Source organism: Rhea pennata, chromosome 2 (genome assembly GCF_028389875.1).
Source record: "Rhea pennata isolate bPtePen1 chromosome 2, bPtePen1.pri, whole genome shotgun sequence".
NCBI lineage: Eukaryota > Metazoa > Chordata > Aves > Rheiformes > Rheidae > Rhea > Rhea pennata.
In genome coordinates this window covers 143,053,653-143,077,865 of record NC_084664.1, presented here as the reverse complement: position 1 = coordinate 143,077,865, position 24,213 = coordinate 143,053,653, and the positions used below count along the sequence as shown (strand labels likewise).

The following is a 24,213-nucleotide window of genomic DNA, read 5'->3' as shown; positions in this document are numbered from 1 at the left end:
CAACTGTAGCACAAGAACAATTTGGTATAAAGTAACGTAGATAAGTTTAAGCTTAAAACTGGAAGTAGTTGCAAAAGTATTCCATTAAAACACTGGGATAAAAAAGTGTATCTCCTTATCACATAGTTCCAGTCATAAATTTACTAAATTACTCATTTGCCTGTCATAACGGGGACAGAACTCAGTACACAAGGAGGTTTCTTCACAAGTTTATGTTCCCCTGCAGTATCTTCTGCTGCTCAAAAAAATGGGAAATTTTAAACAGAGATATTTCTACTTATAAATTAAGATAAATGATTTTCTTTCAAAGGAGAATACTGTCACTGTATTTCCAGATTCAGTCTTTATCTTGATAAGATCCTGGTGTTTGTCTGGATTCATAAATATTATGCTTTTATATGTATATTTTTTGCAAATAAACATCTGCCCATATGCTATACTGCACTGCACTCAAAAGATCTCCAAGTGGAATCATGTGAGTATAGGATTTGAACTTTCAAGTCAGTCAGATTTGGGACTATGACAGTATTCTGTGATTTTAAAAAATACACTTTTTTTTAGTCCACTGGTACAAGAGTATATATTTTATATAGAATTTATATGTAATATTATACATTTGCTGGCTTTTCTGTGACCTATCATGAGCAAGAAATGCTTTGGCTCAAAAAAGTTTTAGTGAGTCTTTTTGGGAAGTTGGTGGGGAGCCCTTGAGACACGTTTTCTCTAAAAGTAAAATATGTAGATGGCATGTGATGAAATAAGTGTTGTTATTCATGCCAACTTCTTTTATTCAGCAGGACCAGTAATAACTCACTGAGGATTGCTGTGCTTTATGTAATGTTTTAATTAAAGTTAATTTAATCTTGAGCTGGATTTATTGCTGAACAACGAATTCCTTAACACTGATTGGAGACCTTGCCATTAAAAAAATGGACCATACTGGCTTCATGCATTCCAGAACTGGTGCCCAGTGTTTTGGAAGGCATGATGCCAAAAATAAAAAGAAACCCAGCTGTGTCTTTTCAAGGGTGATGATTGCCCTTTTTTTTTTCTTTTTTGTTTTTTTTTTCAGGCTCTGACCATAAATGTAGACATAAATATACTTTGAGTAGACTAACTAGAGCTAATAATTTTATTAAGGAGTAGGGCTGTCTTTTAAATATATATTTGGCATACAAATAGTATGTGTAGATGAAATTGAATAAGCACTTTTGGAAACTGAGCCAGAAAAAGCTGAGAATGCATTGTAGTATTCATACAGTTTGTAAATGATTTGCGGAAGAAAGTCTCCAGATGAACTCTGTTATAGCTCTCCTGTACAAAGAATAATGATGTAAGCCATTTATGAAATGTAACATGTTAGTAAGTAAATGCAAGCCAGTTTCATATTTATAAAACTTTCCAGCAAACGACTTAAGAAGTGATGTTGTATTTGAACAATTGGAACTCCAATGATTATTAAAATTCTTCCAAAGTTACACATGGACTAATACAGACCTCTCTGACAGACTACTAGGAATGTGAATTCAGCTCCTGGATGACCACTGAATCCTCTAGATCTTAATGCAAAAGTACACTTGTCTTAGTATGAGAAGATAAACGTTGCAGATCTTAGATCTCTAAGCCTGGATGGTGGCTGAGCACCATGGACAGAGACCAACTGCCCAGGACGTTTTGATGCAGAAGAAGAAATTATTTGACCTATAATCAGGTCAGAGAGATGGAGAAAACTGTTAGTGCTGAGATCCTTGATCACTGACTTGTCAAATAAATGTCTTTTTCATGGGCTTCATAAAGTCCTGTTCATCTTGGTTTAAGGCTGTCATCAGTCGTGATTGGTCTTCATTTCTCCAGTGTTGATGCCTCTCAAAAGGCTGCCTCATAGTTGCCTACTTGGCAGAAAGCCTCTTATAAGTTTGGTTCTCTGTGTGTTCTTATTGATATGCAGGGAAGTGTTCCTATAACACTCTTTCAGAACACTTTCATTTTGTTTTGGAGATGCTCAGAAGCTTCAGGTACTATGGCTGATAAGTGTAAAATAGTTTATAGAGAATTCTTTGTATAATAGCTTATAAAATCTTTGTGGTATTCAGATATCATGTCAAGTTCATCCTATAGATACCTAAAAATTTCATCTTAGGTTGTCTGTCAATAGACTTCTCCCCTCCCCCCCCAACCTCCAGGAACGCCATGAAAAGAAAATACTATATATTTTTTTCTCTCTGTTTCTGTGTGCATCCAAGCTTTTATGTACTGAAAGATCAATCTATCGTTTATACAGAATTCTGATATGAATCACACAGTCTGTTATTTCACTGCCATTATACTTGTGTATCCTTTCTTTTGAATATCAAGATACAAGTGTCAGTATCTGGAGAACTGCAAAGTGGCAGAGTACAACATTTAGCCAAACGTCCTTTGGACTTATTCTCAGATGGCACATTGGGAAAGCTGTTTTTCACATCCTGTATGACTAATACAGCTGAGATGCTTAATTCTCACCTGACTGATAGTTGCTTATGAAGAAGATGCATGCTTCAAAAAAGAGGACCTGCATGCTAACTCAACACTGTAGTCTCTAAAAGATTTCCAGTAGATGTGGATTAGAAGATCTGTCCTCCCACCCTGTTTTTATTTGCCTCCCATCATTTGTCTCAGGTTTTGAATGTCAGAGGAAGCAAGAAATAATTGTAAACTCTTTGCACCAATCTTTAGATAAACCAGGTAGAAGGTGCAATCCACATGTGTAACTGCAGCAAACGATGCTATTAGGAAATAGTGACCTTGCATGCATGAGATGTATGTGTGCACTGGTTATAAGAAATGACATTGTTTCTAAGTGATCATTAGCTCTTAACCAGTCAGTGTCAAATAATCTTTCAAATCCGTAGTTATATTTTAAAAAATTCTTAGGGAATATAATATTAAAATATGCTCTTTTTTAACTTCAATAAAAATTACTTTTTTGGGGAACTGTATTTTCCTCAGTTTGTCTCGAGGGTGATGTTAGCATCTGTAAAAGCAAGTAGTAACACTGATCAAATTTAATTTGACTATGTTAAGCACAAAATTAAAACTAACAAATATCCTGAAAATTATTGGGAAAAGGTAATCCTGGAGTTAGAATTTAAAGTCTGTGATTGATCCACAAAGTTGAGTTGGGATAAAGACCCAACACTTGTTGGGTGTCTGATTTGTTGGTTCCCCAAGAGGGACGGACAGGAGACTCAGTCATCAGATTTTTGCTCATGTTTATTATACCACATTATATCTGTAGTAATTTTACATTTCAGGGTATCTCTTAGTCCTCTGCACTGGCTGACAGGAAATATTTTTCTTGTTTCATAACTGAACTTAGGGAACAAAGGGAAAATTTGTCTTTTTCTGAAAATCAGAGATTGACCACAGCTTCAGATAGCATTTTGAGCATGATAGATTGGACCAGTATTGATTTGAGTTCCCTTAACTTGGGGTTTGACCACCATCAAATTAAAAATAACAGTGATGTCATTTTCATATAGCTCAAGTTGCTGATAAATTTATTTGAATATATAAAAATATAGGAAAACCTATCAAATCTATAGCTTTTCTTTGCAAAAAGATAATGATAAAAATTTCAAATTCCTCTATTTCATGCTCCTTAATTAAAATTTCTTTGCATATCATATTTCCAAAAGGTATGGTATAGCTTTCCTCTGAGTGTACATATGCATCAGGACCATGTTTCTAGATGAAGAAAGTTGTTAACTAGCCAGTTGTACTCTGATGATCCATAGCTCTTTCTATGGAAAATAATTTTTATGGTTGCAATTGTAGCTTTGTCACTAGCACAATTAGCAGAAACTCTCAAGTTAACATGCTGAGAGACTTTCTTCCTGTGGTAGGACATGGCCTTGTTTCTACTTGTGTCAAGCACGTTACTTAGTAGTTGTTTGCGTTTGTCACCTGCCTGCAGTGGTACCACACGTCTCCTGCTTGTTCGGTGCAGTATGCCAAATGATTGCTGTGCATCCAGTGCTAGCCAGAGAACGTGGTTTTCAATGCAGCTGTCTCACACAATGTTATCTTATCACAAAGAGTTAGTTAAAACAAAGCACTACAATATTAAACGCACTGCATTTGAACGTGTTGTTCATTCTTTGTTTGCATTTCTTTCCATGGAATTTATTTTCTTATTTGAAAACCTTAATGTCACTGCCATCAAGGGTTTTCCATGTTACCAGTAAAGACCAGCTGGGTTCTATATTTTATGATCTATTTCTTTTGAATATTTTTACTATTTGGAGTGAAAAAAAATTAAAATAAATTTTCCTGTCTTTTGACTAGTTCTTGACCATATGGAATGCATTGTGGCAAAGTTTAATAAGAAAATTAATGACGTGAACTGAAAAAAAGTACTGTTTTTTTTCTTAATAAAGTATTTGAACTTTTCAGAATGTTATATAGCTAATCAGAAAGAATGAAGTATTTGCTAATTCTGTTTTATAATGCCCCTCTGCTCTTATGCACAATTGACGTGCTTCAGTAATGGGAGCAAACTGCCAGCAAACATAGCCAGGGCTAGAATCAGAGCCTGGTAATTTTAGCTCTGCCCTGACTGCTGCTGCCTCGTCACAAAAAGAGTGAAATACCACTTCTACAAACCTAATGGACACGAAAGGACCATGTGTGAGAGCAAACCACCCAGGGCTAGACCTATGATTAGAGTATCTGTCCGTAAACCGGGCGTGTATCTCATCAGCCGTTCACCGGGCAAAGCAAAGCTCCTTGACGGCTCCGGCGGCTTTGCTGGGCAGGGCAGCCCCTTCTGCGCAGCCCCCCAGGACTCCTGCCAGATCTCTGCGAGCCCGTTCTCATGGCCAGAAGGGTTCAGCTTGTGGCGCTCTGTTCCCCTCAGCCCTGCCCAGCGAGCTGAATGGAGATGTTGACGCGGTTTCTGTTTTCCCAGCGTGTGTGATCTAGGGCTCTGTTGAGCTTCTGGTGCTCTACCCACAACTTGTACAGTTTACGATGGATCAGATGCAGTTTGGCCATAATTGTCAAATGTTTCAGTTTCAGAATGTCTTAGAAAACACAAAAGCAAAGTAAACACATCCAGAAGGATGAGAATCAACTTTTACAGCCGTATGGCTACAGAATATTTTGCGGTAGCTGAACCCTTGGTCTCCTTGTAAAAGCTGAGAGGAAAGAACAATGCATACTGTTCTTAATTTTGTATTAGTTGGAAGTTTTGAATAGTAACGGAGCTAGTGGTCCCTCTTCTCGGAATATTTTAGCTTGGCCTGAGGTACAATACTGTGCCCTCCAGTTTTGTTCTGTACAGCTTCTAAGCTAAGCTCCTCTTGCACTGAGTGATTAAGTCACTTAGGCTGCAAACCTATTAAAAATGAAATGTGTAGAATTCCAAAGGAAAATTTTAAGGTTCCAAATTAATACAATTTAAATGAAAACTTAAAATTCATATAAACATCATCTGATTTCAGCAAAATGGACTTGATATTTTGAAACATATTTTTCAAAATTATTAACTTTTTCTGATGAAGAGAGAGTTTTTATGCCTTCTTTGTGATAACTGATGGAGCAGTCCAAACACTAAAAATAAATAAATAAATAAATTTTGTGAGGAGCAGAGCATAAAGAAGAACAAGTTGAGGTGAGCTGTGTAAGTATTGCCTATCAGTTCTGTAATGAATGAACAGAAATTTCACACACTACAGGGAACTTTATTATTCTATTTTATTTTCAGAAGAAAATATTCTATATTTGTAATTATATATTTGTTTAATGTTAGAAAATTCATTCCATTTGATGATCAAATATCTTGAACTTATAAGACTTTATAGGTCATTTTAGCCAAAATTTATAGACATCTTAATGTTGCTTGTAAAATATATACCTGGCTCAACATTCAGTAATGAATCTAGTGTATTTTCCTTAGGCTCCTCTACACAAAAAAGTCACTCCATTTCAATCATATTGTTATAGGTAAAATGTGGCTGAAGTTATGCTTGTTTTACTTGTTCCTTTTGTTTTTGGAGAGGAAAATAGATTAGCTTTGCATTAATCCTTTATGCAAGGCTAGAACGCTTATCTCTGTGAATGATAGTCCATTAGGTAGTTAATTATAAAGATTCTGTTCATTTTTGGTTTTATTATTAAGACTGCTAATAGTTAATAAAATTGATAGAATAATATTCTGTGTTGAGCAGGCCTCAAAATTTTCATTCTCCTTCTTCTTCTTCTTCTTCTTCTTTTTTTTTTTTTTTTTTTTTTTTTTTTTTTTTTCCCTGTGCTACTTTTTTGCTTGGATAGAGCCAAACAGCTGCTGTCCTGAGCTGCTTCTGTTCTTCTCAGGTACATCCTTTGTGTTGCTCTTGGATCATAATCTTCTTTTATATCTACTGAACCTGTGAACACAGATGTGAAACTATAATTTCATTTCAACAGATCTTCCTGGCTCATGATAACAATGTGCTAAAAAAGACAAAAAAGCAGAACTGACAATCAATAAATGCACACATTTTAATTTTCAGTAAATATGTTAATTTAAAAGGCAAAAGAACAGTGAAGTCTATTTCTGATTAAAAAACAAAAAAGCATCAAAGTTTTAAAATGTACTTGTGAAAATCAACTTATACTTTAAAAAAAAAAGTATGCTCTCTCACTGACTGTGTTGGTATACTTGTTTGGGAGTGCCATCAAATGAGTTTTCTCATGGATATGGCAACACAGGTGTGACTGAGTTATCTTAATCCTTTATATTCTTCCTTCTGTGAAGTCAGAGAAAGGTTTTTATTGCCTCTATAGGCAACTGCTAAAGGCCATTCAATCCTGAAAACTTTCTCCAAAGATTGAAATTGCTGATATTTTCCTTCTGCTTGTGAACAAAGTAGACTTTTTTCTTTTCTTTTCTCAGCACCTCAGTTTTCTCTTTTTTGTCCTTCCTACGTAATTTTTAAATAAGAAGAGAAAAAAAAACTAGTGATGAAATCTGTTCTCCAAGCAAAGGAAGACGGCTTCTGTCTCAAGAAGTTAATGTTTCAGCTGTCTAGTGCCTGATAACATCAACTTCCGACCCCCCCCATCCAATCTAAGTGAGATGATTTTTAAGAACAAATGAACTGCTTGACCTTGTCTACTTCACACATAACGACACTTCTGCCCTTTTGACATTTTATTTCCTTCCCCCATCACATGCTCTTCATAACAGGCTCAGATCTAAATTCATGAAGGTAATTCTTGAACCAAAATGTCCTTCTTGGCCACTGAAAACCTAAAAGAAAAGAAGCTTTCTGGCACTCGCTTGTCATTAAAACCCCAGACACCAGTGCTTCAAATGACAAATGCTTTCTGGAGCAGTGAAGAAAGTGGGAATACCCAGTTTTCTCGAGAGATTTCAAATGTGTATAGAAGGTAAATTGGTCTAACAGATCTGAATCACTTGTTTCTCACAGAATGTGTGTGGTCATTCTGCTAATATATACATGCATATATATTACCTTAGGTTGGTAGTATGTTTGAAGTGGACTCAGTCTGAAGATGGACTTTAGAAAGGCACTTTGTGTGTTACACAAACCTTCCCTACTCCAGGACAAGCTACAAGGCATTCACCAAGATTTGTGCAGAAACCCTGCCAGGCAATTTCTCCTAGTTTTAGTTTGCAGGAGGAAAACAACCACAGAGCCCTCACATCGCATCACCAAAGCACCTATGCTATGAGGATAGCCAGCCTGGTCATGGAGACCCCGCTGAATGATGGACGAAGAGAAATTCCAGTACAGGCTGCTGCTCTGAGAGGATCCTGGTTTTTCCTGTTGACTCTTCCAAGAAGTCAGTGCAGGCTTGTTTCCTAACTTAGGTATCGAAAGCGACCGTAGATGTTCCTTTGCAGGAATGTCTCTGTTAGAAGATGATTTCTTGGTATATTCAGAGACTTTCTAAGAGAAATGAAGACACTGTCCTCTACATCTATGCAACTAAGGTTAACTAGTAAATCTGTAAAGATAATTCCTTTATCAGTTCAGTTCATTTTTAATCTCAATACAAAATTCAAATGCTTTCTGTATTTCTGGACCAATAGCTTTACATAATGAAAGAAATATTAATATCTGCGTGAATAAAAGACCTAGGCATGTAAAGACAATGAACTCTGGATTTTTTTTTTTTTTTTTTTTTTTTTGAGAAATTAGAGGGAAGTAGCCTGAAGGGGCTTCATCCAAAGCAAAAATATAGTTTTTGAACAGATCATAAGAAATAACCATCTGATCTCCTATAATTCTGGCAGAAGCAAAATTCTGTAACTTGTTTCACTTATTACTAATATTATTAAACCAGGGTCTATCAGTGAGGCATGAAATGTTGTTTACTTCTCTGCTGAGGACTATTAAAAAAGTTTGGAACCACTGGTGGAGACAATCTGGAAACATAGTAGCTGATGTCATAGATCCTGTCCACGATCTGTTTTTTTCTGTGGTTGACCAAGACCAGATATTCAGAGGTGTAGCTGAGAAATGTGAGAATTTTGGTGAACGTATGAAAACCCTGCAAAGTATTTTCCTGATCCCTACTGTGCAGTATCTGGCTTATGCTCAAGATTTTTATAAATAGATTTTTTTACCTGTTTTTTGTAGCCATTTCCTCATAAGCAAAAATTGAATGCAGAGCAGCTTTATTTAATCTACATGCAAGGAACTAATTCCACTTAACTTTCTATAGGGCTGGCCTTTGCTGTTTTGTCTTCAGTCCATCCAGTTTTTGGTTTATATGGCTCTTTCTTTCCTGTCATTATTTATGCCATATTTGGAATGGGACGCCATGTTGCAACAGGTAAGTGTCTATTTGCTAAAACATTTCCAGAAATAAGGAATTGGAAGGCAAAAATCTTTCATGTTTTAAAACCACTTGAAGGAAAATTATCTGATACTAAACAGAAATAAGTTTTTTGTAATTCTTTTTACACTTTTTTTTTCCAATTTAAGAAAAATACTTTAAAGAGCCTCATTAAAGATGTTGGAGTTACTCCTGCTACTGTAATTTAGTATTGTATTGACATTTCCTTTGTGAATGTAGTTTATTAAGTGTTTTTGAAGTTTAACTCTACAAATTTGCCACAGGCTGAGACTTTAACAAAGAGCTCAGCCCACAAAATGTTTGCAAATAGGAATGAAAAAGGCTCAAATGCTTCTCAAAACATAGAAAACGCACATTACTTCTCACGTACCTCAAACACAGCTTTTCTCACCAAGAGAAGAGCCTTTCAATGTCTATTATCTGCTACTGTATTAAAGCTATAAATCCTCCCAACAAGCTGCTTCAGTACAGTTCAATACAACCGCCTCTTCATTCAGTGTAACAGATAGGCAGCAGAAGGCGTTTCACTGGCTGCTATGCTAGTAGTTACAAGGTACTTACTTGCCTTCAGTAGAGCTGACAGCAGCAGCAAAAGGAGAATGGATAGGTAAGCGCGCGCTCTGCATGGCAGGTGGAAATTACATTCTTGAGACTGAAGCATAGGTTCTTTGCTGGGCACTTGGTGACCTCTGAAGTTTGGAGGATGGATGAGGCAGGCCCAGTAGTAAAGCACAGTAGGATTGGGTAATGGCACACAGCCTCTCTGATCATCAGAAGATTTAACTAGAAGGGGGAGACGTGTTTGCTTTGGAGAAGGAAAAAAGCTGGAAAGGCGATTCTGGGAAATCACACACAAAATGAAAGCTGCCAACTCAAATTGCTCAAGTGTATTCATTAGCAAATATGTTTAGTAAGAAACTAGCCAAGTACTTTGAGTATTTTTTTTTGTTTAAATATATGTTAGAGCATCAAAATGCATTCTTAATAATTTTGTTAAAAACCTAATGGGAGCTACTTTGTGTGGTATATTGAGAAACCATCTTCCAGAGCTCATAAATTTGTACCTCATGATCTAAACCTCTGGCCTAGTCCACAGTAAGAAAAAAGTGGATAAATTCCTACTTTTTGACTCCATGATGTCAGATAAATACAACTAGCTCTCCTCTGAAGCACTGGAAGGCTGCTCATATCTGTACTTAGAAGGAAAGAGATGGTAAAGAGATGTGGAAAGATGAGTTTGACTGTATGTACCTCCAGTACTTCTGTGTTGTCCACATCAGCAAGATATTGTCTTGCGCTGATGCTGACAAGATGCATACAGGATGCAGGGGGGATGTGGGAAGCCTCAGGACATGGTGGCATGAGTTCACATTGAGATGCTGATCATGTTCATCTGCACCAAGGCATAGAGCAGAAAATGCATAGTGGAGGCCTTGTACTGTTTAAATTTGAATTCCCCAGGCATCAGAAGATCCATATCTCCATTAAATGGGGCTTCATTAAGGTCAATATGGATGAATTTGAGAAGGTTATATCCCAGAAGTAAATCAACCCTGACAGCAACCCTGAATAGCTAAATACATGCCCAGACACAGTCCTGGACAAGTAGCATGTGCTCCATGCTACCTGATTCTCCCTGTAGCATCCCATATCCCTCCCAGCTCAGACATGCTTCAGGGGCTCTAAGTGACCCTGCTTGAGCAGGCAATTGGACTAGATGGACTCTAAAGGTCCCTTCCAACTTCAAGCATTCTGTGGGGCAGGACCTGGATTAGAAAGCAATAATTGTCAATCTGTCCGTCTATATGCATAGCCTAATCCCTGCACAATGTCTTGCAAACCAAGCCTGAATTACATCAGTATCCCTAGGTCTTGAGGTGTGGACACAACAAACTAGAAATTCTTCAGTGACTTTTGTTCATAGTTTAGAGAAAGGCTGTCAACTCTGTTTGGATGACTCATAATTCTTATGCCAGGCATTCCAGTATTCAACAGATTTATCTAAAACTGCTAGCCAACTTTAAACTGTCTTGGAAAGGGGAAAGCTGAAAATTTGTTTTCTCTAAATGCATAGAAAGTATTTGTGTCTTTTGATATCTGAGAAGGATCTGTGGATGCTGTTAGTGACTGGATGCTGTAATGAGCAATGGAAAACACTCAACTGATGTAAGAAAGAGAAACATTTAAAAATGAAAATTTAGAATTTGGAATGTAATTTTAGCACTTGATTAGAGAAAGATTCCATTTTTTTACTTAACAGCTTTTTCATTAAAGGTATTAAAATATGAATATTTCAAAACTGAACTAATCTAGCAATAGATTGTTAGCTTTTTTATATAACATTATTAGACAAACAAGAACCTCTCACATATATAGGAAAGATGATAGATAAGTAAATATGTGGTTGACATAAATTGTAGTAATGAAAACAGAAGATGATGAAATGAATAAATATAAGCAGCTAAGTTAGATGTTATATCCTTGAGAGGGAGTGTCATTGGGAGGGATGAAATCATTCAGTGGATGATTTGCTGAGTATCCCTGCATGGATTCCTGCATGGTCTATTTCATGGAAACTTGTTCTTTTCACAGGTGTATGTTCTAGAATTTAATCTTAAAACAAAACAAAACATTTTGTCTCTTGAAATTTTGAAGAATTTTTAAGATAAATGCAAGCAATGTATGCTGTTCATCCTTCCAGTAGAAATGTTTTATGCTCTTACCCCATCAGCCCCAAATAGGAATTATGGTCTGCAGGCTAAGCTGGAGCTATACTGCCTGCCTCAGATCCCCAAGTGCTCCTAAAATCCTCTTGTATGATTGGTGAAAATTTCTTCTACCAACAATATCTGAAAGTGGGGCTTTCTATATGTATACAAGATGCAAGAATGATCTTTATTAGTAAGGTCATTTGTATGAAATGTGAAATTCATCAGCGACCCAATTCTGTGAACTTTTACTAATTTGAAGTGTCTCTTCTCTGACACAGTTAATCTAATTGCAAAGATTACCTGAGCAACAAATCACTGCACAGACTTGTTCTCGCCTACTTTTGATATAAATGAACTTGAAGAATCCTTAGACACATCTTTATTTGTGATCATACCATATATAGAACTTTGATTTCAATTTTATGTAAACCATTTTCAAATCCAGTTTTGTGGAAGAAAAATGTAAAAATGTAGGAATTCATAAGAAAAAAATGAGCAATCTTAAAAGCAAAACACCTACAAGAATCTTGAATATTGCTAAAATAAATACGTACAATAAGCTCAGGAAATGTATGTCTCATGATTCAATAAAGAAAATACGATCCAAAAAACCCCTTCATGGCTTAATGGGAAAACGAAGAGGGTATCATGGGGAAAAATTTGGCACTTAAAAAATAGAAAGCTTGAGCAAATGAGATGAACAGGAAAGCCCATGAAATGTGGTAGGTCAAACACATCCAGGAAGCTAAGAGTGCTGAAAACAGAATTTGAAGAGTGTCATGGAGAGAATGGTCAATCAGGAAGCTGAAAAGACATCGGTGGGATGTCTTCTTGACAAAAGTGTAACATGGGCACTTTGTGGTGGGGCCCTGGCAGAGAAGCTTAGCGATTTCTTTCTTGTGGCTTCTATTACTGGAGGTGCTGGGGAGATTCCTACAGTTAACATGTTCTGTGTGCCACATTGATCTGGAGAGCTAGATCAGCCTGAAGTAAACATACCTCAAGGAAGTACATGAAATGGATGTGATAGATCCCAATAAATCACCAGGGCTGGAAGGCTTTTGTCTGAAAGTTTTGGAGGAACTGAGATGTGAAATGCAGGACTGCTGAACAGTGCACATAACCTGTCACTAGAGTCAGCCACAGGTTACCAGTGTAATTTCATCCATCAGAAGGGCTCTGGAGGGAAATCCTGGGAACTGTAGAGCTGTCCTTCACCCTTGACTTGATAGTCTGTAATAAAAAAATAAGATCACTAAAGATATGTATAATCACAGTCTGTTGGAAAAGAATTGAAATGACTTCTGTAAAGGAAAATCCTACCTGACTAGCCTCCTGGAATTTTTTAAGAGTGTCAGTAATCATGCAGAAAAATAAATACTTTGGATATAAAATATTTGAATGATGAAACAGCCACTGATAAGCTTCCACACCAAAGGTTATTAAAGAAACTAAATTGCTCTTGTGTTAAGAGAAAAGTTATTTTATTTTTTTCTAGTTAAAAGTTTAGAAGCAAAAGATAGAGCTTAGTGACCATTTTTCAGAATTGAGGAGTCCCTGGTAGCTCAGAGAATTGGTACTGGGACCAGTCTTACTCTATGTCTTCATCAATGATTTGGAGAAAGGAGAGCACAGACAGATTTCCAGTTTTAAGAATGATACTGTCCTAGGTAATCAAATACTGTGCTGTTGGTTAGAAAGTCTGGAAAGACCTTGCATAACTGAGAAAGAGGGCAGAAGGGTAAGTGAGTTTGGATGTAGATAGGCATAAGATAATGCACCCGAGGGAACCACATCTAAGTTATGTCTATTTGAGGTTGAATTCAGAGGTTGCAGATGCAACTAAGGGAAGAGATTCTGGAGTCGTCATTGACAGTTATCTAAATGGCCATCACAATGATCACTTGCAGCTGGAAAAGATAGCAAAACACTGGGCATTATCAGGCAGGTTATTGAGAATAAGATAGAGAACATCACTTTGGCACTACGTAGCATCTTGATGCAACTGCATCGTGAGTACTGTGCACAGTTCTAGTCTCTGCATCTCAGAAGGGGTGTGTGGAGTTAGAGAAGGTACAAGAAAGGCAAGAAAGTACATAGGAGATGGAATACTTGTCTTATAAAGAAAGACACATTTAATGTGTGGAATTCTTCAGCTGGGAGAGAATACAACTCTGGAGGCATGTGCCAGAGGTGAAGGTAGAACTGTACTCAGCAGAAGTGTATTCGAAATTAGAGATGCTCAATGAATCTGATAAAAGATCACTTTAAAAGAAAGTAGAGTTTAAGGAAGATACTACAGCAGATAATGAACTCCTGGGACATGATGACAGAGGACATCATGGAGGCAAAAAGTATATGCAGGTTCAGAAAGTGGTTTAGATAAATTCATGAACACTAACTCATAAAAAGGGTGTACACACTAACATCGCTAGTACAATAGTTGTGGTTGCTAGTGGATAATGAGGGGGAGAAAGGGGCCAGGCTCATGTGCTTTCCCTAAGTGACACCTCTGATTGCTGTGGTTGGAGGCAGTGCTGTGCCGGATGGACTGTTGGTCTGACATAGTAGTGCATTTCTTATGATCTTAGAGCTTTTTGTGATGTGCCTGTGCCTTTTACTATTGAATTACCATCCTTATCTGTCTGTCACTAAACTAGCTTTACAACTTTCAGCAAATAAATATTTCTTACAACCTGCCTCCATTTGTTAGTGTACATGTTGCTTGTTTGTTACATTTTTGAGCCTGCACATCTTCTAACTCTGTTGGGTTGGGTACTCTATATATAGCATGAAAGTTTGACTGCCCTAAAAGTTTGAATGGTGAACAATGGGAGCATCAGTCAAAAAGTCATTTCATCACACACACAGTGAGTCAAAAATGTCTGTGATATGTTGGAGTCATTGTGAATTGCTTTGTTCCAGCCTCTTTTGTTAGTATGTCTGCACAAATATACTCACCAAAAATTTACATTTAATTTGTTTGCCGTATACAAAACAGATTTACATGTAGAAATTTATGTTAGACAAAAAAAAAAAAAGACTATGAAATTTGTTAGCGTGATGAGAATAGACAAAAAGATGCTTTTAAGTATAATGACCAAATTTTGAAAAAGAGACTGTTAGTGAGAAGGACATAGAACTATTGGTAACTAATCTGTGACTTTTTTCTATAGGAACGTTTGCTTTAACCTCCTTAATATCTGCCAATGCAGTTGAACGTCTTGTTCCTTCAATCAGCACTAATTTCACTGCAAACAATAATTCAGGAGCCTTGGGCCTCTCAGAGTTTGAAATGCAGAGGATTGGAGTTGCTGCAGCAGTTTCATTTTTAGGAGGACTCATTCAGGTAGGTAGAGAACACATAATCTGTTACTGATGTATGGCATTTGTAATAACTATGACATTTGTTACAAATTTTTTTCACTTTGTGAGAAAAACTGACTATGGATCTGGTCAGATGCTCATGAATGATGAAATTAACTTGTTTTAAGAATTTACTACTCCGTAGTGGAGATGTAGTAATTGTCTGTATACATGATCCTAGAATTTTGCAATATAAAGTAAAACCACATTCAGTCAGCTCTAATATTCAGTTGCTATTTGTTCTCCATTTCCTTCTCCTTCAGAAACAAAACATGAATCAGAGAGCGTTGACATATTTCTGAGGTTTTCTATTGCTCTTGGCTTGAAGAGAAATAGTATACAATATTCAATAATTAAAAACAGTAGGGAAAACATCTTTAAATTCTCTTTAGAGTTCACACACCCATCATTAAAGCAAAATAAATTAGTAAAACAGATGTCTTCAAATGATTCTCCAAGCTATTCAAATGATCAGGGGTCTTTTAAATTTTTTTCTCTTTTCCTCTTCTGACCACAAACACTGAGACCCTTTATCCATTGCCAGTTTCTTAAGTCTTCAGAGAAGGCTTCCATCTTTCCTTGTAAATATTAAGGCCTAGATCCACAAATGGAAGAAATATTCCAGTACCCAGGCCAGGTACCTGGCCTCCTGAAAGGAATTCTGATCCTCTGTGCTTAGTGCTTTGGATTCGCTACCACACAGAAAAAGAAATAAGGAGCTCAGAAGGGGATCTTCAGTGGCCAGCATGCTCAACAGGAACTGGGGCATATGCTTATGTTAAACAGTAGGAAAAATCAAGAAGCACAGTTATTTCTACTTGTTTGTTTGTTTGTTTCATTGATTCTTTTATTGGTCACAGAATTATGACTTGAATGTGAGGAAAACCCCACAGACAGCATAAAGACCTGATGCTGACTGTGCCTGGCAGCTGCATGAGCTGCACTGTTGCACCAGTGGGTGCTAAATGACACTGCCTCCTGTGCAGAGTAAGACTGGACTCACTGCTCGTAACCACATGAAGTCCTTGGAGCATATAAAGAGCTCTTCTCATGGAAGTGTTGGCCTCAGAGCCTCACAGTCTTTTACATGGTCCCCAGAGAAGCTTAGGCGTTAAAAAATAAAATGTCTAAAGTGGGAAGTTGGTGCGTGCATTTGATCTAACTTCAAAATTTGATGCAGAAAAACTTCGCTTAGCTGCTGGAGAATCCTTTGAGGTTCCTAAATCCCCTAGATCTCTTTTTCATTTTGAGAAGTTGTGCAGCCCTAAACTGCTCCAGCTGAGTTTTCTAAGCCTATGTCATGTCTAAACCCGATTGGAGTGATGAGAACTAGAAAATCCTGCGCCTGTGTCTTCAAAGTAGGGCTGACAGGGAACTTGCCAAGCGTATGCAACAGGACCTGGGCTCCTCTCTCACTTCAGTAATGTCACTTTTATTGGAATCATACTGAGGTAAACCATGCTTGTAGTGCTAGTGTTTATGGAAGTCTAATGGTTAGAGCATTCGCCTGGAACATGGAGACTAGATTGAAATACATATTTCCCATCTCCCAGACGAGTACCTTGAAGCTAGAGACTTTAACGATATTGCAGTGGAAATCTGGACCAAAGCTATGATTAAATTTTGTTTAGAATTTGACATTGCTCCAGATGTTTCTAAGTGTGAGAATCTGTAAGTCTTGTCATGATTCCAGTCTCCTAACTAGCAGTTACTGCATTTCCCACTTAAGGTGACGGGATGATTCTTGCTGGTAACAGAGAGCTAAGTCAGTGATCTGCTTCCAATTATTAGACTAAAGTAAAAATTAATGAATAGCCCTGGATTAGATATGTTATTCTGGGACAAGAGGAATATTATAATGTATTTTGGAGAGACTGTTTTCTGTTGAAGGTGTCCTGAAATTCCACAAGTGGAATTGTCATGTTTCATTCTCTAGTTGGGAGATACTCATCTGGGAAGGGAGCAGATCCACGTTCTGGTGTTGGTTCATAAAACTGTTTCTCTATATTAAAAAATATATATAAAAAATGCAGGGTCTAACCAGTCTATTACACAAAAAATGACAGATGCTATGACTGCTTCATTCCTTTGCCCAGTTTCCACAGAAGGGGTGCAATGCCCTGCTCCAAAATAGCTAGTTCCTTCTCAGTAGAAGGAGATAACGACTTGAACCTCCTTGGCCAGAAAAGTGATTTGCTATTTTTTTTCCAGTAGCATGGCTAAGTTCTCTAAGCAGCAAATAATGCTAAAGAAAAAAAGACAAAAAAGAAAAAAAGTTACTCACAAAGGGAAAACTGAAGGAAAAGCTAACTTTTGAGAAAAACTGCTAGTGGTTGCTTTGTCTTCTGTAAAGAACATAACTGTGCACTTGTGGGCTAGGTAATTCCCCTTCAGGGAATGTAGGCTTTGTAAATCTCAGTGGAATCTAGATATCAAGTAAATTTAGATCTACTTCATGATGATCAGACAGAAATAGGTGGAGACTGTGAGTTCTGAACTTGCTGGTTTAGCTGCCTAATTTTTTTCAAGTAATTAATTTTATATTCATAAGCCATTTTTTAAATCTAATGTTTGAGGGAGTATTCATAAAAGAGTGAAGATATGTAAACACTATCTTAAGAGGCTCTCTCATGAAGATAGCATTGAATTAAAATGATAAGTATGATGGTAAGTAAACATAAAATAAAATCTTTGATTAACACAAGCATTTAATATAATACATTCATAGAAAATATTTCATTTTTAGAAGCAGAATGGAAGGTATAATACATATTTTTATGTGTATATAATTGCATCTCTGTAAAACTAAACAGCACATGGAAAGCTGACAAAGTTAATGGAATTTTTCCCTGCTATTAAAAAGGATTTCCCTCCCTCCCCCAGGTTTTGGGCCAGAATGACTGTGCTCTGTTACACCAGTTAAATTGATATATGAAAATTGAAAAGTTCATTAGTTTGTAGTGGAAAGATCATACAAGTAATTTGATGTAAAATATTCTGGAAAAGAAATAAAAATGTTCTCAGAGGTATTGATGGGGCAGGGAAATGACAAAATGAAACAAACTGCTATGGAAGGATTTTATAATTAGAATTTGATGATGCCTTTATAGCATCAAAAATTCCTAGAAAAAATCCTGGTAAGATTTTTTTTCCTGCTAGCATGCTGATAATTACATGAATATACTGAACATGAATTACGTGTATCTATACTGAACAAAAGATGAAAATACAATAAATTGAAATTTTGTATTAAATAAATAGAGGAAATACTGAATAAATAGAGAAAAGCTACTTGCTGTTGAGAGTAAGGATGCTAGAAAAAAGTAAGTTAGGAGCTGCTTATCTGGAGAACATATTTAGATGGTCTGTTATCAGTTTACCTAGTAAGAAAGGAACACATTTAAATATATACTGTGTTTTTACAAGACTAATATTCCTATTCAATAGTTTGTTTACTTGTGGGGAAATTATGCTGACTATGCTATGTTATATATAGTTCTCCATGAGCTACAGACTAAAGGTTTTATTATATAGTGATAATCAGGGAAAGAATTCCTTTTCTATCACAGTGGAAAGCTTTGGTTAATGGCTTCTCATAGGCATGTGTTCTGTATCTTAAAAAGGAAAACTAGACTGGGTGGGAGTCCTGGTTTCCACAATTACAGTAAAACATGCTACATGTTAGTCCAGAAAGGCCACTGAAAGATGTCTTTTCCAGTGCTGGAGGGAGAAAAGCTCACTTCACACACCATCAAAAGCTAAAAAACGCTTCCTTAAGAGCTGTAATTCAAAGGACCAAAGGTTACCAATAATAATGTCTATTGAAAGAGATCAAAAAGGATTTTAGAGACTCAGCCAAGCAAGGGTATGGCTATTGGTCTTCAGAACTTCCTTAGATGCCTTTACTTTTGCAGCCTCCTCTTTTGAGATAACAGATACAAAACAGTAAATGACATGTTCACAGTCTATACTTCTGCCTTCCGAGAGGTATTTCCCGTGGCTGACCTAGTCTCCTTAGCCTGTGCAGCAAATGATCCTGAAAGAGAACTACTGGTCATGCTTTTTGTCCTGTTGAAGGTTCAGAAGACCTTCCAGACATCTTCCAGCAAGTGCAATTTAGAGCATTTTAAAATCCATGTTCCAAAATGCAGTTCATGCAACAGGTAACATAATATCAGACTTTTAGCTGATGTGGACAGAAAGTTTGATGTTACTGATTTCCAAAAAGCCTAATGTGTGATTAAAATTTTTACTGGTCAGAAAGTTACATTGACTACACGATGGAGTGGTATTTTAACAATAATAAACTGAGATCGTTGTCATGGGAAGAAAGAATTGGAAGTGGACAAGAACCAAAAGGGCTTAGGCTAAAGAACAAAGAAGGGATTATTTTTACAATTACTCATTTCTCTTCTCCTGGCTAATTCCTCATCATTGTTTTCTACCTGACAGGATAAAATTATGGACAAGTAAAGACAAATGTAGGAAAAGATGCATCACCTTTCTGCCATTCTCACCTTTGCTTTCCACCTTTATCTATAGGTTCTTTCTTTTCGCTTTTTTCTTTTTTTTTTTTTTTGATAATCCCACTTTCCTCCACTTCAGAGTTCAGTTCAAATCAGTTGATTTTATAATTTATAAAGGTTTTATCTCCTGTACTGTGCATTAGGTCTCCTTGACATTGCCTTGTAGTTTATTTTCCTCTTTCTCTGGAGCCTCCTACAGATTTTATTCATATAAATTTCATCAGGAGTGTAAATCTGGTGAAACCAAACTTAATCTTAAGAAATTTACTTCTTCCTAATGAGATTTTTGTATGAGGAGATATACTGAAAAAGCTGCATGAAGAAACTACACCCATACACCTTTCAAATATTTTTTTACTGTGATTAGTCTCTCTCTGAAATATTTCCTCCTTCCCTAGAAATTGAATTTTTGAAAAATAAAAAATGATGGATAAATCATTTGATGGATAAAATGCGTGGTTTTTTTTCCTTACACAGTTTTAGTAAAGACCAGTATTAGTACAAACAAATAATAAAAAAACCCCTTTTTCTTTTGGCAGTATTCTGTATATTACTTTTGTTTTTCTGACATCTCACTGTCAGTTTCATCTACTGCTTATGTACATCAGCAAGGAAGAAAAATCATATGGTATATTAGAAAATAAGATATTGAAACCTACAAAAAGGAGCATCAGGACTGCAGAGAAGATATAGTAGATGAAATAATTGAAAATTTCTTTAAGAATATTGAATGTCCTTTTACATTTTGGCTATTACTTAGGTAGTGAAAGATTTTATGACATAGTGGAATGTGATGCAATTTGATGCTGTCAACTCAGTTTAGTCTCAGAAAACATTTATCCAAAAAGCAGTGATCAGCAAACTGTGGACTGTATGTCTGTTCCTCGGCACGAAGCGGTAACTTCAGTGCTGATCTAGGCCTATAAATACTATCTACCTCAATAATGATAATTACTGTTATATCCAGAGTGTATCGAATGTATCTGTCAAGAAGACTTGCATGCAGCTAGGTTCAAAGGGCTTGGTTCAGAAGAACTTTTTTACCCTTGTTCATTTGAGCAGTTTGTGCACACTACTAATGTTGCAAGGATAGCAGGAATGTCCCATGTCTACTCGTGCTGAGAATAACACCTTTCTCCCCAAATATTTTCTGTCCTGGTTGCTTACTTGACAGATCTTCACTACGGAAGACATAGGAACATTCATTTAGTTTATTTAACTATAATGTAAATAAAAAGTAGGACATACATGCCGATGAAGCCTTCCCTTTGTTTCTGGAAGTCCAGAATTATCTTCCACATTAAAGGACCATGTCCAGAGACCAGCGTAGGCTTCTGCTTGCTGTTTAATTGAGTGGCTACAGAAACAGTATATGTGAAATCCTAGTTTTAATGTATGTCGTGTAACCCATATTTGAATAAACAATAAAAAACATTTCTTAACTATGACTTTTTATTTAATACCTGTGAAAGAGGGCCACTTACCTCCAACATCTAAAGTAAAAAAAAAAAAAAAAAAATCTCAGTGTAAAGTAAATGTGAGGATGACGCTGAAGTAATTTTTTCCAAAACTAATTTGCTAAGCTTTTGAGTTGTGACACCATTTCCCATGATTCACTGTAACAGTTTTCTCTGAAATACTAATATTAATTAGTGTTTCTCTGTGATATTATGCACTTCACAGAATTGTCACTGTGGCTTAGTGCTGCATAAACCTCCATCTCATTCTCTAGAAACTAAGCTACTATACATTTAGAAATGTCATATCTACGGAATACAAACTGATCTTAGGAAAAAAGAACTAGTGAAGGGAGAATTTATTTCTTATTGAATATTATTACTGTGAACAATGTTTCAAATATATAAATAAGCACACTCTTAGAACAAATAGCTAAACAAATTATCTGAAGTTGGTAATTATCAGTTTTAGGCCTGACAAACTAAATTACTGCTCATTCTGGGTATAATAGTAATTATCATTATTGAGGTCCAATCTTGAATGGCAATCAATGTCCTGATTGTTTGTAGTACTGAGCAGTTTGCATGCTATTAGAAGAAATATGGAAAAAACCCTTCAGATTTGATCTCTCAGATGGAATAGGCAATTGCTTACTGAAGGATTATTTGATAAATTAAAAGCAGTTTGGTATTTTTGTTTCTTCTATGCTATTATAGTTGTAGCTTACTATAAACAGATGAGATTTACAGTGAAAAACAATTGACTTTCAGGCCTAAAAAATGATAATATTTGAAAAACATTGCTTTAACTTAGAAGGAAAACACAAGAAAGGAGGCTGTAATATATTGCAAAAGGATGATATTTACTATGGTAAGCACAAAAGAGTCCTCATGGAAAGCAGTGATTTAAACAACTGTCAGCTAAGAGCATGTAACTTTTCAGGCAGAAAAATAACAAATACAAAAGGCTATAAAAGAAATAAACCACTTTTTACCTAATTCATCTCCAGAACTCATTGTAGTGGGATAAAATTTGAATAACAGTATGGTTCAAAAAAGGATTAAGTGTTTAGCAAGCCTCAGTAGCATCTCTAGGTATGTAATAAACTTGTTCAAAGAAAGAAAAAAGATCAGATCTCAGATCTCATTCTTCAGAGGAAAAAGTGATTGCAGTCTGGGATCAGGGTAGAAAATGAAGTAGTAACATAAACTTGTTGTATTTGTCATTTATTCCTCTGAAGTATCTGCCATGGTTGTAAACAGATTCCTGGATTAAAGAGTCTTTCATTATATGCTTATAATCTGAAATAACTTCCATAAAAGTTGTAGGAAAGATTAAATAATCTTCAAGTTTGGGCATAGCTGGGCCAAAGTCTGCTCCTCGTTCTCGAGGTGGAATACGGTTTGTATTTGGGATTGTGTTTATGAAATCCGATGTTGTATTTGTCTTCCTGTTTTAAATTTTCTAATTGTATGCAGATATTCTAAGTTAGCTCAAGTATTTCCCAAGTGTATAGGAATTTGATTCTGAAGGTCTTTAAAATATTTTACTTCTACTCTAACATTATAAAATTTGTTTGTACAGAACAAATAGCTATATAAACATCCTTTGTTTGTATATTTTCTTTGTAAATAAAAAAGTATTTTGTATCTTCTGTAATTTGAAGCAACTTTTGTAGTTCCCTTCCGTGAACACCTGCAAAACCAGAAACCTCAATGTATGAAGCTGATGTAGCTAGTGACACTGGATGCTGACTATGGTGACGCTTGACACAGTTGATAGATATTGTAGCACCAAATGTTATGGCCTATGAAACCCTATGCAGAGGGTCAGTGGGATATCAGGAGTCTGTGGTAGGTTTCCCTCTTTTCCCCTTTTGCTCCACTGTCACTGCTGAGGAAACTTGCCCTCCTTCGTCGGCACACTCGTCCCGCAGTCCCCAAGCTGGCCCCACGGGTCAGCAGTTCTGCCTGGGATCTGTGCTGGTGAAAGAGGGTGTCACGGCTGGCCCGGAGGAGACCTGGTGGGGTGCCGTCTGCCTCCAGCCTCTCCACCACGGGAGGAGCAGAGGAGCTGTGTGATTGCATGGGACCAGGGAACCAAAGGCACGGCGGTCCGGAGCAGGGCTGAGCTTGCGTCTTGGCAATTTTAGCACCTAGTAACTTGGGTACCTATTGAAGCTCCGTTCACTGGTCATCATTGTACTGTCACAGTATTCATACGTTAGCAATAAATAAGCTGGACTAAGATACAGCTCTTTGTTTAGTCAATCTGAATATCAGTATAATTAAAGGAGTGTTAGCACCACCCTCACCTTTCTCAGATCCTGCTGACTCAGCTCTTAGTCATGATTTTAGGTAGTTTGATCATGCATTGGGATAATACAAATTCTTTTCTTTATGTTGCTCTGATTGGTTGTTTTTTATACTATTTATTGTGCTCACATGTTTGAGCAGGAGAAAACAATAAGTGTTACATGTGACAGTTTCTCTGAGTCTGCTTTTGTCACTAAACAAATACTTGCATCTGGGGAAACAGTGAGGTGAACAAGATAGCATAGATAAAGCCACGGAAATTCAATGTGTTCTATTTTAAGATATTTTTATTCTTCAGAAAACTTCTGTGTTTTATGCTGATTTATCCTACAGTTTATTAAGAAGATTCTTTCTCATTGCCCTACCATCAGGTAGCTGCATGTTATTGCAATTGCTGATACACATACCTTTGGTTTTTAGGTAGCGATGTTTCTGCTGCACTTAGGCAGTGCCACCTTCTTGTTAACAGAACCAGTGATAAGCGCAATGACAACGGGAGCAGCTACACACGTTGTGACTTCGCAGGTGAAGTATCTGCTGGGAATGAAGATGCCGTACATATCAGGACCACTGGGATTTTTTCAAGTGAGTTCAGCAAAAGAGATGGGTCATTTTGTTTGCTAACATTTTCAAAACGACGATCTTTTGCTATATACATGGAGGGAATTTGTTATGAATGAGAGTGAATGAAGAGAAGATGCAATACTAAAACCTTCATCTTGCTAGTTCCGTTTGTAAGAACAGGTTAGTAAATCTGGATGAAGAATGAGTAGGGCTGGGTCTTGTTTTGAAATGGGACAGTAGCCGGTTTAGTGTGTGGTGCAGCATTAGTAATTCCATTTGTTAGCCCGAACAATTGCAAACGTTATACACTTACATAGAGAGACCCTGTTGGTGGAGATTCTTTTTTGAATAGCTTGTGGGAGGGACCCTGATATATTGCAAACGTTATTCTAAACATATTTCCTTCATATTTTGCTGAATGTA

The 24,213-nt window shown here is 36.6% G+C and overlaps 1 protein-coding gene across 1 annotated transcript in view; it reads left to right on the top strand.

Annotated features, from left to right (window-relative positions):
• Nucleotides 1–24,213, top strand: part of SLC26A7 (solute carrier family 26 member 7) — a 73,531-nt gene that overhangs the window by 9,875 nt on the left and 39,443 nt on the right. The window contains exons 2-4 of the mRNA XM_062568361.1: nt 8,716–8,826; nt 14,738–14,910; nt 23,647–23,811. Of these exons, the coding sequence (XP_062424345.1) occupies nt 8,716–8,826; nt 14,738–14,910; nt 23,647–23,811 (449 nt within the window). The remainder of the gene's footprint in view (nt 1–8,715; nt 8,827–14,737; nt 14,911–23,646; nt 23,812–24,213) is intronic.